Below are 13,937 nucleotides of genomic sequence, written 5' to 3' on the forward strand. Positions count from 1 at the left end.
TGTTTATTTTTTTGTACTTCCAATTAGTGGAAATTCTGCCACGCCAGCAGGAAAAAAAAAGAAATCTCAGGGTTGTATGTGATGTCGTGACAATAAATCTGAGATTTGAGGCAGGGCAACATAAACCATTCAGCTATTGATTGGTATAAAATAAATGGACACCACTTTCTATATAAGAGGTTTGAAAAGAGCAGGAGAACAAGGGTTGTGAAGCTGAGAAATGCACCCAGATGTGGTGTTTGAAGCTGAGGCCAAAGCAAGCTTAGCTGCTTCAAGGAAAGGGAAATAAGATCTGCAGGTGCATCTGGGATCATTGCCAATGAGAAGCACAATGCCAACGCAGATAGATTCTGCTGAGCACCGTCTTTCATTGCAATAATTTCAATGCAAGTCATACAGCACAGTTTCAGGGTCATGTCTGCAAGGATTATTTGGTTAGTTTGCGAAGACATGCAACATGAAATATTGAGGAATATGTGTTGGTTGTTGACTTTGTTTGGAACTTAGTTAAAGAGGCATCATATTATAGAATGATTGTTTGTTGATTCTAATGACTTACTCCTTGGCTGATGGATAACCACATACTTTTGTGAATTTTGGCAGTAAAGGCAAGGAAAATTTTGATTCCTACTTTGCATGGAGTGTATCGTACCCACTTTCTCTGGAGTGGAAACATGTACAATGATCTACAATTCCACTATCTTGGTAATCCTTAGCAAAATGTAGATCTTTGACAGTCGAGCATAGTTTCAGATTTGACACTTGCCTCTGGCCAGTTGTCTTCCCAGCATTGATCAATGAAGCTCATCTGTGAAGGATTACTCTTCAGGGGATTTGCGGACTCCTACTGAGCCATATCAAACTATAAGTCACCACCTTTAGTAGAGGAATGCTCAGAAAATAAATCAGAAAGGAATGCTGGGAAGAAGAATGTTACTAATAGTTGTGGAACAATTGGCCAAAAAACATTCCGTACATTTCGATTCATCCTTTCACCCAATAACCACGGCGTCTCTACTTCACCTCTGCACCCATTGGAAACTGACTGAGTGTTTATACTTCGCTTCAAAATTTGGATTCCATCCCTTCAAAATGTTGAAGGCCATCCTGGCATTATTTAACAATAGACTAGGTTTTCATACATTCCAATTTTATGTTTATTTCTTTTAAAGATTGCAGCATTCAAGCCAAAATATTCACATTGCAAGTATTCTTGTAATAGGGTTCCTGTTTAAAACAAAATTATTAACTGCACAGGGTACAAAGTTTAATTTACTTTGGAATGTTATTGCTGATTCGTATCACTGGGAGATGCTACAGATTGTAACGATATAATTATTTCATTCACGGCAAAGAGTTTTTGCAATTCATTGTTATTCACATTCTGGGAAACCTTGTATACAAACAACCATGCTACCATTGAAATTAGATTGATCATTTACAAATTGCCACTGATATTTAAAGGAAATTTCACAATTTCAGCTGCTTATTCAACTAAAATAAAGAAGCCATTAAATTAATTATTCCTAAATGCTGCTCTGTGGATGGATTAAGGGGTTAATTTTGAATTATTTCATTCGTGATTGCAAATGGTGTAAGTGAAAGTATAATAAAATTTTTAATTTCTTTGAACAGGGTGAGAGTGGGATTTGGATGGGCTGCAGACGCTGTGATTGTAGTGAATACACCAAAATGCTGGAGGAACTCAGCTGGTCTTTTCAGAGTCTGTAGGAGACAAAGGTATATTGCCGACGTTTTGGGCCTGAGCCCGTCACGGAAAAAGAAAATCAGAAAAGGCAGAAGCAGGATCTATCAGAAAGTCTCAGAATTCAAACAATGGGGGAGGAATCCAGACCAACAAAAGGTGTTAATTGGATGTGATAAGGGACGAGGTAGGATTTATCACGTCTGTTCGAAAGGTGACAGGGAATGGAGATACGATGAGAGAAGAAGGGGTGGGGGTAGGGGTTTAATTAAAGGGAGAGGTCGATATTAATGCTGTCTGGTTGGAGGGTACCCAGTTGGAACATGAGGTGTTGTTCCTCCAATTTACAGGTGGTCTCAGTTTGACAGCACATGAACCATGGACAGACATGTTGGCAAGGGAGTGGAATGGAGAATTGAAATAGGTGACCACTGGAAGGTCCAGGCTATTGTGGGGGACAGAGCCAATGTTCTCAACAAAGTGATTTCTCAGTTTATGTCCAGTCTCTCTGATGTAGAGGAGACCACAGGGGGAGCACCAGAGGCAGTAGATAATCCCTGCAGATTCACAAGTGAAATGTTGCTTCACTTGGAAGGACTGTTTGGGGCCCCGAATTATGGTGAGGGAGGAGATATGGGTGCAAGTGGAGCATCTCCTGCAGTAACAGGGGTAGGTCCCAAAGGGACGATTGGTGGGGAGGGAGAAGTGGACAAGGGAGTCACAGAGGGAGTAGTCCCTGCAGAAGGAAAAGAGGGTGGGATCATGTAGTAGACAGCGGAAATGGCGGAGGAGGATGTGTTGGATGCAGATGCTGGTGGGGTTGTAGGTGAGGATGAGGAATCCTGTCCTTGTTACACATGGGGGCAGAGGGGGACAGGGCAAATATGTGGGTAATGGAGGATATGTGGATGAGTGCTGAGTTGATGGTGGTAGAGGGAAACCAACATTGCTTGGAGGAGCACATTTCTGATGATCTGGCATCTTGAGTGCAGATGCGACAGAGATGGAGGAATGGAAAGAATGGAATGGAATCCCTACAGGGGACAGGGTAAAGTCGAGGTAGCTGTGGGGGTTGGTGGGTTTATAGAAGATGTCTGTCAAGAGTTTGTCTCCTGAGATGGAGACAGTGAGATCAAGGAAAGGAAAAGTGTGGCTTGAGATAGACTAAGTGAATTTAATGTCGGGGTAGAAGTTGAAGTCTATGAGCTCATCATGGGTACATAAGGCAGCACCAAAGTAGTCATCGATGTAGCGGAGGAAGAGTTGAGGGGCCTTGTAGTGAACCACTATCTGTATATTTATCTGTCAGGGCACACCCAAAGGGCAGCTGTACTTGGGCTCCACCCACAGACTCTTGAATAAAGGTAACTGTTCCACAGCCCCCTCCTCAGTTCAGGACAGTTGACCAGCATGAACGCGCCTCCATTCAATTGTGAATAAAAGCCTGTCAGTTTTGCATAACTTCCAGTGTTTTGATGTTATTGATGGTGCATCAGTTTTATTCACAATAAATTTGACAATGGAGCAGATCCTGAAGCCGGAGAAGCTGAAAATCGACCCTCAATCTCCTGAGGCCTCCACCAACTTCAAACTCTGACTGCGCTGCTTCGAGGTGTTCCTGCCGGCATCATCAGCCATTGCTCATCAGAGAACGATAAACTACAGGTACCGCCCTCCTTGGATGGGCCCATGATGTACTCGATGATCAGGGACACTGCGATGTACCGGAAGGCAATAGACATCTTGAAAGGCCAATACCTGAGAAAAGTAAATGATGTCTACTCAAGACATCTCCTAGTGACCCGAAAACAATGACCCAGGGAATCAAGTGCCGAGTATCTCCAGGCCCTGTTGAGCCCTCGGATGAGCCTGCAAATGCAAGGCCATGATGGCCGCAGAGAACACAGAGAACCTGATGAGCATCTTGAGTAGGTTGGTGGCATGCCATGGAGGTGACTGAGCTCAGAGATGGTGCACGATACAGTTGTTTGATGAGTTTTGATGGGGTCCTGTTGGAGGGGTAAGCAAGAGAAGGTATCTGAGAGTTGTTGTCTGGTTTCAGCCAAATAGAGGACAGTATGCCAGACCCCAACAGAACCATCCTTATCTGCGGGTTTCATGGTGAGATTCAGATTGGTGCAGAGAGAGTGGAGGGCCTGGCATTCTGAGGGGTGAGATTGGAACAAGTGAGGGGTGTTGTGAAGTTGATATGGTTGATAACATGGTGGCAGTTGGAACTATAAGGTCCAAAGCAGGTAGAAGATCAGAACTAAGTATCCAGGAGGGATACTTAAAGTGGGAGAAGGGATTTGTAGTGGAACGTGGAGAATCATGGTATGAAAATGAGGATGGAGATGGGGCTGACTGAAGAAGAGTTCAGCATCACTGCGTGTGCGGAACTCATTAAGATGTGCGTGAAGGGGGATGAAGGTGAGGCCTCTACTGAGGACAGAGGGGAAGGTCAGAGGGGATGGTGAAGAGCATGGAGAGATTCAATGGAGTGGAGAATGTCAGGGAGGGGAGGAGGATGGGGTGGATCAGGAGGTGGAAGGAAGGAAGGGTCCAAAGGAGGATGGGGAGGGTTGGGAAAGTCAGAGGGTCGAGAGAGAGAGAGAGAGAGAGAGAGAGAGAGAGAGAGAGAGAGAGAGAGAGAGAGGGAGAGAGTGAGAGAGTGAGAGAGAGAGAGAGAGAGAGAGAGAGAGAGAGAGAGGCCCGCAAGCTCCTGGAGCCAGGGCAGGGAGTTCACAATGGAGGCTTTGTCCTGTAGGTCACAGGGGCCAAAGAGGAAACCTGTGTCTGAAGCTCAGTTCTGTTGGTCACCGAGTTCAGGATGAAAGTTCGTGTCGGTGGCTTGATCCTGTAGGTCACCGAGATTGGAGGTTGGGAACAGATGTCTAGATCTCTTGCTCATGGGAAAGGAATGTATCATGGTGTCCAGCATGTCACATTTCTTTGCTGTTACATTTGAATCAGTCACACTTCAGGTTAATAACTATGCCTCCAGTCCGCTGCCTTCATGGATACTCAAATGCATGCAGGACCTATTTTCTTTGCCTAGGAGAGCAAGGCTCCAGTAACTCAGTGGTTAGATCACTGGCCTTGTAAACCATGGCTCTGGAGTTTGATCCTTGCTGGGGCCTCATTTCTGTGAGGGACAATGGACAAAGTGGCAACTCTCTGTCTTCCTTACAGTAGACAGAGCTAAAGAATTTCACACATGTTACATTCTAAATGTAGTATTACGTGACAGTAATGGAACCTTTACCTTTATATCCTGTTGGCAGGTACAAGGGGCAGGTCTAGGGTTACATCACTTGTCACAGTTCAGAGTGGTAAACGCAAAGATTCATCTTCCCATTTTACCTATCTACAAAAATGATGTCTCATGGACAATGTTTTCTCTTCTTCAGTAGATTAGTACAAGGCATTTTGCTATAATGTGAATTTTTTCTTTGCTTTTTTTTCCACTTTCACTCTCCTTCCATTGTTTATTGTATATTAAAATCAATAAAAAGATTAAAAAATAAAAAAAAGAACATGTATTTATCATTGCATTTACTTAAGCATTGATTAATAACTTCCTACATTATCAAAACAAACATCACAAACTTGAAAATTTGCAGTTCACCTTTAAACAGGGTAAAGAAACCTGGATGTGAAATGTCAAACAAACGACAGGCTTTGCTTTTGCAGGAACTACTAACCTGGTGGCCCTATGGGTCCTTGTGCTCCTGGAATCCCAGATGGACCACGAATGCCTGGTTCACCTCTTGGACCTGGAATATTTAACAAGAAGGAATTAAAGGCAATACTCAGACACAAACACCATCTATGGGAATTAGAGAGGAATCTCTCATCATGGCATCAAAACGGAATAGGAAATCTAATCATCTTAATATATTCCTTTTTATTATATAATAAAGCAGTTTAAAATAATGAAAGACCAATTCCAATATTTAGGAATTATAATTACAGAAAGTAATAAAAATTTATTGAAAGGTTTTTTGGGATTACTTAATCATATTAAAGTGTTATTATCAGGATGGTCACCATTATCTATTACACAATGATTGGATGAATCAGTTTGAATAAAATGAACATTTTACCTACATTTCTGTACTTTTTTCAAGCCTCACCAATTTTCATTCCTAAATCCTTCTTTAACTTATTAGACTTGGTTATTTCTTCAAACATATGCCGGGGAAAACAGCCACGTATAAAGCCCATCTTCAAAAGACTATAAAGAATTGGGGATTATCACTTCCAAATGTTCATTTTTATTATTGGGCTGATTAATATACATAATTTACTTTTATTACTACATTTTGATAAATCAGTAAATCGCCCTTCTTGGGTAGAAATGGAACTGAATTTTTCTAAAAATCATCTGTATTGGCAATTTTACATTTGTTTTTACCCTTTTCTATTTCTAAATTGACACATAATCCGATAATGAGAAATATATTAAAGCACTGGAACTGATAAGCGGTGTCATTTTAAGAAACTTCCATTTGGACTTGATTTGGGTGGCACCGTTAGCAAGTTTGAGTCCAGTGCTATCTGTAAGGACATTCTCTCTGTGACCTCTGTGGGTTTTCTCCGGGTGCTCCAGTTTCCTCCCATCCTCCGAAACATATGGGCTCAGTGGTGGCACGGCTTCATGCCAGAATGGGAAACAAAACTCTGTTCAATTGGCATTCTCAGGAATCACTGGACACTTTAGAAGTTTTACCTTGCTTTATCATAAATGTGCATTGTTGAATAATTATTGAATTTAACATTCACATTTTCAGTGGCTGATGGATATATGCTGGCACGGACTTTGCTGTTGTTGCCACTAATTTTCATTTGCATTCAGGGGTGGAAAATGCAGTAAGTCTGGACTTCTGAGCAGATCCTATCCAATGTAGAAGTTCCAGACACACTGACAGGCTTGGAAGCCCAAGTGCAAAAGATTCAGAGCACATTACCCCTATTACTTACTTCCCTTTAATAACTACAGTTATTTATGATTTTTAATTATTAGTGTTGAAAAATATTTACTTCAATATTAATATTTTTAGATAGGTACAAAATGAACCAAGACCATTTATAGTTTTTTACAGGTAGTTAACACCCCATTCTCAGCTTTATCCAGGTGTTGGGGGCTTTGGGAGATGGGTCTCCTCAATGTACTTGGTTTCCAGGATGTCGAAAGCCGTAAAATGGATCACTAGGTCCCTCTCATCTATCCTGGGGTGGACTGATCTTGGACAACAATTCTGGGCAGGAGTTCCTGGGTCAATGTCCATTCATCTCTAAACTGGACACTCTAAAATGAGTTGGTTAATGAAACAAAAATCTGCATTCAATTGTATAAATGCTTTATTGGTGGTGAAATGACTCCTTGCCACTCACAGTCCAGTTAAGAAAAGATTTTTGAGAAGACGGTTTCCTGCTACATGTACATTTACAGAAATTAATAGAATGTTGCCCTAAAGAAAATCAACTCTGAATGATTGAGACTGAAGAATTTCTAATTGGCCAATGTTCTAAAGATTGCTAAAGGAGACCATTCAGTCAATTGTCATATACTAGCTCTTCACTGGAGAAGTCCACAAATACTCTCACTAAAACAAGAAAACCATACAGTCATTCAAGTCGCCATTTTCTGGAGAAGAACATTGTTTGGAAAAATAATAAAGTTAATAATAAATGTTTTTTTCTGGTGTTTCAAGAAGCATAAATTTAATGCTTGAAAGTTCTGACATTAACTGAAAATTTATGAATTTGGCAATGAACCAACACAACTTAAAAGTGTTCAAGTGAAAGAAACCAAGCCAGAGACATTACATGCCCAGCACTGGCAATCAATTAGAAATATGAAAGATAGTCATTTAACCTGGATGTTAGATGTTAAATTTTCAAGAGAGGAAGGAAAATTTCTGATGGGTACTACTCTCAAACATTATTTTCAGTAAATTAGTTATCACTAAGTTATACACACATTATTTTTATATTTCAGCAACATTTAATAGAAATATTTTCATTAAAATACACACATCATGTTCAGCAATAATGCTGAGTGCTTATGCTTTGTAATCCACAAATATTCCTGTGGGAGTCAAGGTATTGATAAAAAATAATTCTTTTTTTTTAAATATGTCTGTCCTGTGGCATTTTGTAATATCTTTGGTCTCTGCAATATCACAGCAATTTAACTAAATTGTTTTACTCATATTTGTATGCATACATTGTCAAAATACCCGGAGGACTGCAATCGAATACTTAGGCCTGTTCTAATGAAAGATCATCAACTTGAAACATCATCTGTTGCTGTCTCTTGCTGAGACTATCTGACTTGCTGAGTACTTTCAGTATTTTTGTTTATATTTCAGATTTCCAGAGACTGCTGTTTTTAACCCCTCCAAATTCTTGACCGCATCCTTTCATTCAAATGATCATTTCAACTTTTACACTTGACCTGTGAGGCCTTGTGGAAACCTTGAACAGATTTCTAATTTCTCTGTTTAATTTCAAAGGGGCCGAGTGCGGAAGAACTCCTGTTATCTGGAATTCAAGCAACTGGCAACCTCATGCAACCAGCAAAAAGAGGAAAATTAAAATTTAAATAAATAAACAATTTTAGAAACATTTAAAATTGTAAATGTTCTCTGAAGTAACACATAAACCTTTGGTGAAGACGGGAGCAAATATTCAGCCAGCGGAGGGCCTTGGTCATGCTTTGTTCGTAGCAGCTGTTTGAATCAAGTTGTGTGAATCAGTAAAGGCGTGGCCCAGGATGAAGAGCTGGTTGATGCCACTTGCTGTTGGGGTGACTCTCTTGAATGTCTCCTTATTCCTGTTTGGTAAGAGTCTTTTTCTATATTAGTATATTAAGTATATTAGTGAAGATTTATCTGTAAATTTGGGGGAGGGGGAGTTAATTATGTATAATGTTATTGTTTGTTTTTCGGGAAACTCTGTGGAGGGGTAGAATGTAGCAACAGTTAAATGTTCTTAAAGAATGTGACTGAAAATAAAGTAAAATGCTTTAAGGTTTATATATTCATACAAGTGAAGTTTGTTCAGTGTAAGTACAGTGTAGTATTTTTGTCTTTTAACTGGTTTATTCTTAATGCAGCTGTATTTGTAAGGTATTGTAAGAGTGAGTCTCTAGCAACCGGGAAACTCGCTTATCTGGCATCCACCAATCCCCGTAGGTGCTGGATACCAGGGTCTTACTTTATCTTCCAAACGTTGTCAATACATTGAAAGCGTCAAAATGTTTTGCTCAGACTTAGATGGCCATTGTGAGACAAGTAAAAATAAGAAAATAAAATATTTGGGAAAAGGGTTTATTGCCAACAGAGGCAAACATTAGTCAATGCAACGCACAACACAGTAGGTTGTTGGTTTGTGACCATGGTTCTACGCAGCTCACTAAAAATTCATCCTATAGCTGATGTTGATAGCACAGTCAAACATTGAAGTCTTTGGAACCAACTGCTGGAAGATGAGTAAAATGGATGGTACCAATGATATTGTGCATTTAGCTTCCTGTTCAAGGGCAAATATTGATAGTGTTTCAAATAGGTTACAGAGCAAAAGTGAGGTAGCCTACTCAAGTAGAAGAATTGTGAGAGGAGAACATACAATGATAGAGCATAGTACAGGCCCTTTGGCCCTCAATGTTGTGCCAACCCATGCATTTCTTCCTGAAAATAAAGGACTAAACCCTCCCTACCTCATCCACCCTCTATTTTTCTTTCATCCACATGTCTGTCTGAGAGTTTCTTAAATGCCCCCAAATGTTTCAGCTTCCACTGCCATCCCTGGCAAGGCAGTGTAGGAAGCTTATTACTGATGTCTCCCCTAAATTTCCATCCCTTAACTTCATACATGTGTTCTCTGGTGTTTGCTGATTCTGCCCTGGGAAACAGGTGCTGGTTGTCCACCCTATCTATGCCTCTCATAATCTTGTAGTCTTTTCTCATCCTTCTATGATCCAAAGAGAAAAGTCCCAGCTCTTCTAACCTTGCCTCATGAGACCTGTTTCCCAATCCAGGCAACATCCTGGTAAATCTCCTTCATAGCTTCCACATCCTTCCTATAATGAGGTGACTCTAAGTGTGGTCTTACCAAAGATTTGTGGAGTTGTAACATGACTTCTCTACTCCTGAACTCAATCCCCCTATTAATGAAGCCCAGCATCCCATAGGCCTTCTTAACTATCCTATCAACCTGTGATATGACCTTGAAGGATGTATGGATTTGAACCCCCAAGGTCCCTCTGTTCATCCACACTCTTAAATAACTGACCATTAACCCTGTACTCAGTCTTCTGGTTAGTCCTTCCAAAATGCATCACCTATTTCTGCCCAACTCTGCATCCTGTCTATATCTTGTAACTTTTGACAACCTTCAGCTCCATCTATAACTCCTCCAATCTTTGCGTCATCCACAAACTTAATGACCCACCTCTTCATCCACGTCATTTATAAAAGTCACAAAGAGCAGGGGGTCCCAGAACAGATCCTTGTGGCACTCCACTAGTTAGCGACTTCCAGGTAGAATACCTTCCTTCCACTACTACTCTGCTTTCTTCCTACAAGCCAATTATTTATTCACACAGCCAAGGTTCCACTGATCATGTGCATCATGATTTTCCGGATGAGTCTCTCATAGGGGACGTTGCTAAAATCCATGTAGACCACATCTATCGCCCTACCCTCATCAATTTCTTTTGTTACCTCCTCAAAAAACTCAATTAGAACGTGAGGCACGGCCATGCTGACTATCCTTGAGTAGACTGTACTTCTCCAAATGCTCATAGATCCTATCCTTAAGAATCCTCTCCAATAGTTTGCACACCACAGTCATTGGACTCATCGGTCTATAATTCCCAGGATTCTTCCTATTACCTTTTTTAAACAAGGGGACTACATTTGCCATTCTTCAATCCTCCGGCACTTCTCCTGCGGCCAAAGAGGATTGAAAGAACATAGTTACTGTCCCTGCTATCCCTTCTCTCACTTCCCACTTCAACCTGGGGTATATCACGTCCAGCCCCAGGGACTTATCAATCTTGGGTGTTTTTAAATAGATCCCACACTTCCGCTTTCTTAATCTCCACATTGTCCAACACACTTCTTCTGTTCAATTATTTTCTTTTCAATGATTGTCAATCAACTAATGGTGTTGCACTCTCTTATGGGATGTAGCATACAAAAAATACAGTTAATATACAAATTGAGAAGTGAGTAAATAACGCTATACAGTGCAAACTTATTTTTGTCATCCTGCTAATATTTCACGCAAACTATAAGACACAAAGAGTCCTACCCATACATTCCTGTTCGAACTGTTGCATTTTACTCCAACTTACAATTAGAACATAAAAAAACAGGAGCAGGAGTGGGTCATCTGGCCCATTGAGTTGCTCTGCTATTCAGTAAGATCATGGCTGATCTGACTATGGACTCAGTTTCACTTGCCCACCTTCTCCCTATAACCCCAATTCCCCTATTATTCAAAAGATCACGCTTGCTCTTATTTAATTTGATGATAAAATTTCCTCTGTGCTTCACAAGTTATTTTTTTTTTATCATGTGTTCTACTTTATACCAAATTAAACATTTCATTGATAATCAATTTCCCCCAGTTTGGAAGAGAGTGGATGAAAAGTCTCTGAATACAAAGTATGGAGATTAAATTGTTATGTAAATTTAATTGTATGCTGTAAAATAACATATTTAAGATCCACATCAAGTACATCCTAATGAACCTCCCTTCGATGTTTTTGATATTTTCAGCAAGTTTGTTGTTTTCCTCTCAGCTCTTTCTTTTTTTCTTTCTGTTACTTTACCAGAAGCAATATTCTTCATGGGTAAACCTGGGTTCTGATTGTATGAGGTACTGAAGGCAAGCCTAATCCAGTACTAAAGCAGTTTAGGAAAGAGTTTCCATGAGCAGTGAGTTAGAAACAGGAGCCTTGACTAATTTTTTAAATTTCCCTTGTTCACAGGCAATCAATCATAGGTCCCTCATGGGAAATAATCCTTTTAGATATCTCAAAAGAAACCGTTACCACATATACTCTTGTAATAGTGAAGTTTTGTGGACCAATTTTTAGGGTAACATTTAGGGGGTCATCTATTACACACATAGTATTTTTGATCCTGGTAAGTACCTGCATTGTTCAAGGAGCTTGGACAGACAGGAGCAGGTGGTAAGTCTGTGTTAGAGGTGTCAGGAGCTCAGATGGGCCATCAGCTGAGGTGAAGATCCACGGTCAGGGCGTCGGGAACTCTGGTGGGCGGGCAGCCAGGGTGAGGATCTGCAGTTGGGAACGTCAGGAGCTTGGATGGGAGGGCGGCCAAGGTTGGGGTGTCAGGAACTCCAGAGGGCAGTGGCCAGGGCCAAAACTAGGGGATCGTCTATTACACGTGCAAATATGGTAACAATTTTAAAAAGCAGGACTTGCATGAAAGATAGAAGCAGATTTTACAAATGTAAATGAACGTAAGCATAAATACACAATACCACATGCTGGGGGAAAAAAAAACCATGCCATTTATTTTAAGTAACTGATTAAAAACATGACCTGTCTTTATTCCATTTGGTGTTCTAACAGCAATTGTTGATATTAATGTCCTTAAAGAGGTACAAGTCTTTCTCCAAAGAAGCTGCTAAAATTTGTGAAAGTTTCACTAACATGGAGAAAGAGATTTAATCAATTTCTAAACATAGAAGAATGAGCAGAAGTCTAACTGGGGTAATTTCAACAACATACCATTAAATTACATCTGGAGGGATTTATGGAAATTTGGAAGGAACACACAAAATAAATGAAAAGTTAAACTAGATTAGGCTAGGAATACTATTTATTTTTCTTAAATGTATAGTCAAGGAATTTTAATACATTTTTTATTCAAGTAGGTATTTACATACCATCCTGGCCTGGAGATCCATCTTTTCCTCTTTCACCAGGAGGACCTGTGTAACATTTGAACTCAGTTTTAATATACAAGATAATTTAGGCAAAAATAGCAAATTCAATATAAACCTTGAAAAATTGCTGACTGTTTCAGCACAAACCAATCATTGCTCTGGGCTACCTGATGAATCTCTTCTAAAGAGGAAACATTCATAAATTTGATGGGATGCTTTTAAAATTGAACAAATTTGGCTGGTCACTAGCTTATCCATGTCATATTTAAAGTTCAAAGTTCAGATTTACAGTGTCCTCCATAATGTTTGGGACAAAGACTTTTTTTCCTTTATTTGCCCATGCTCCAAAGTTTTAATTTTTTTTTTTTTTTTAAATTTTTTTATTTTTCACACCATAAATCACATTAGCCATGATATACACTATTTCTTTTTCACACATATACAGTGACTTTTTCTCTCCCCCCCCCTTTCCTCCCAAACCACCCCCCCCCCCTCTCATCCATTTTAGGTATACAATCTAGGTTGCATTAAGCCAGTCAGATAATGTTGTCATTCAACAAAATTACACCAGAAATTCTACAGAGTCCATTCTTTTCTTTCCTTCTCCTTCCATCAACTTAGGTAATGTTTGTCCCCGGTAGGTTTTCGCTATTGTATTTAATGTAAGGCTCCTATACTTGTTCGAATATTTCAATATTATTTCTTAACCAATATGTTATTTTTTCTAATGGAATACATTTATTCATTTAAATTTGGTAGTTTCTTCCTTTTAATTTGGTTATGTATTCCATTAATATTTAAAGACATATAGTTCAGCGTAGCCCTTTTATATTTTGTTTATCTTCTCTTTCCGTTTTTCCATCATTACTTTTCCTCCTTTTCCATTTCTGTTTTCTTATTTTCAACTCTTTATAAGACAACATTCCTACAACATCTAACATTTTCCTTATTCTCCTATTTCTATCTTATTTATCCCCAATCTCCCCTTCACCTCCTGAGTTGTCCTTTATCCCTTGTCGGACAACCACATCTCCCCTCTCCATTTGGATTTGCGAATCCACTCGCAAGCGTCAACTGATTTTGCAGTGACCGCTATTTCCCCCCACCCCGCCTCCCCCAGAAAAGATTTCACTTTTCATATGTCACAAAGGTCACTCTTTTAATTCCCTCCTTATTCTCTCTATTCCATTACCTTCCCTTATTAATTCTTGTCTATACTATCTATATTTTCCTCTAAGTACAGATACATTCATGTATGCTCATTGTCTCTATTCACTCTTATACCTCTTTACCCGCATAC

General features: G+C 39.8%; 1 protein-coding gene across 4 annotated transcripts in view; it reads right to left on the reverse strand.

The window, feature by feature from the left end:
- The window catches only part of emid1 (EMI domain containing 1), a 383,223-nt gene that overhangs the window by 87,035 nt on the left and 282,251 nt on the right, over positions 1–13,937 (reverse strand). For all 4 annotated transcript variants that reach the window (XM_069932905.1, XM_069932904.1, XM_069932907.1 and 1 more), the window contains exons 7-8: positions 12,638–12,682; positions 5,410–5,481 (exon numbers count right to left, since the gene is read on the reverse strand). In XM_069932905.1, the coding sequence (XP_069789006.1) occupies positions 5,410–5,481; positions 12,638–12,682 (117 nt within the window). The remainder of the gene's footprint in view (positions 1–5,409; positions 5,482–12,637; positions 12,683–13,937) is intronic.

This window comes from Narcine bancroftii, chromosome 4, assembly GCF_036971445.1.
Source record: "Narcine bancroftii isolate sNarBan1 chromosome 4, sNarBan1.hap1, whole genome shotgun sequence".
NCBI lineage: Eukaryota > Metazoa > Chordata > Chondrichthyes > Torpediniformes > Narcinidae > Narcine > Narcine bancroftii.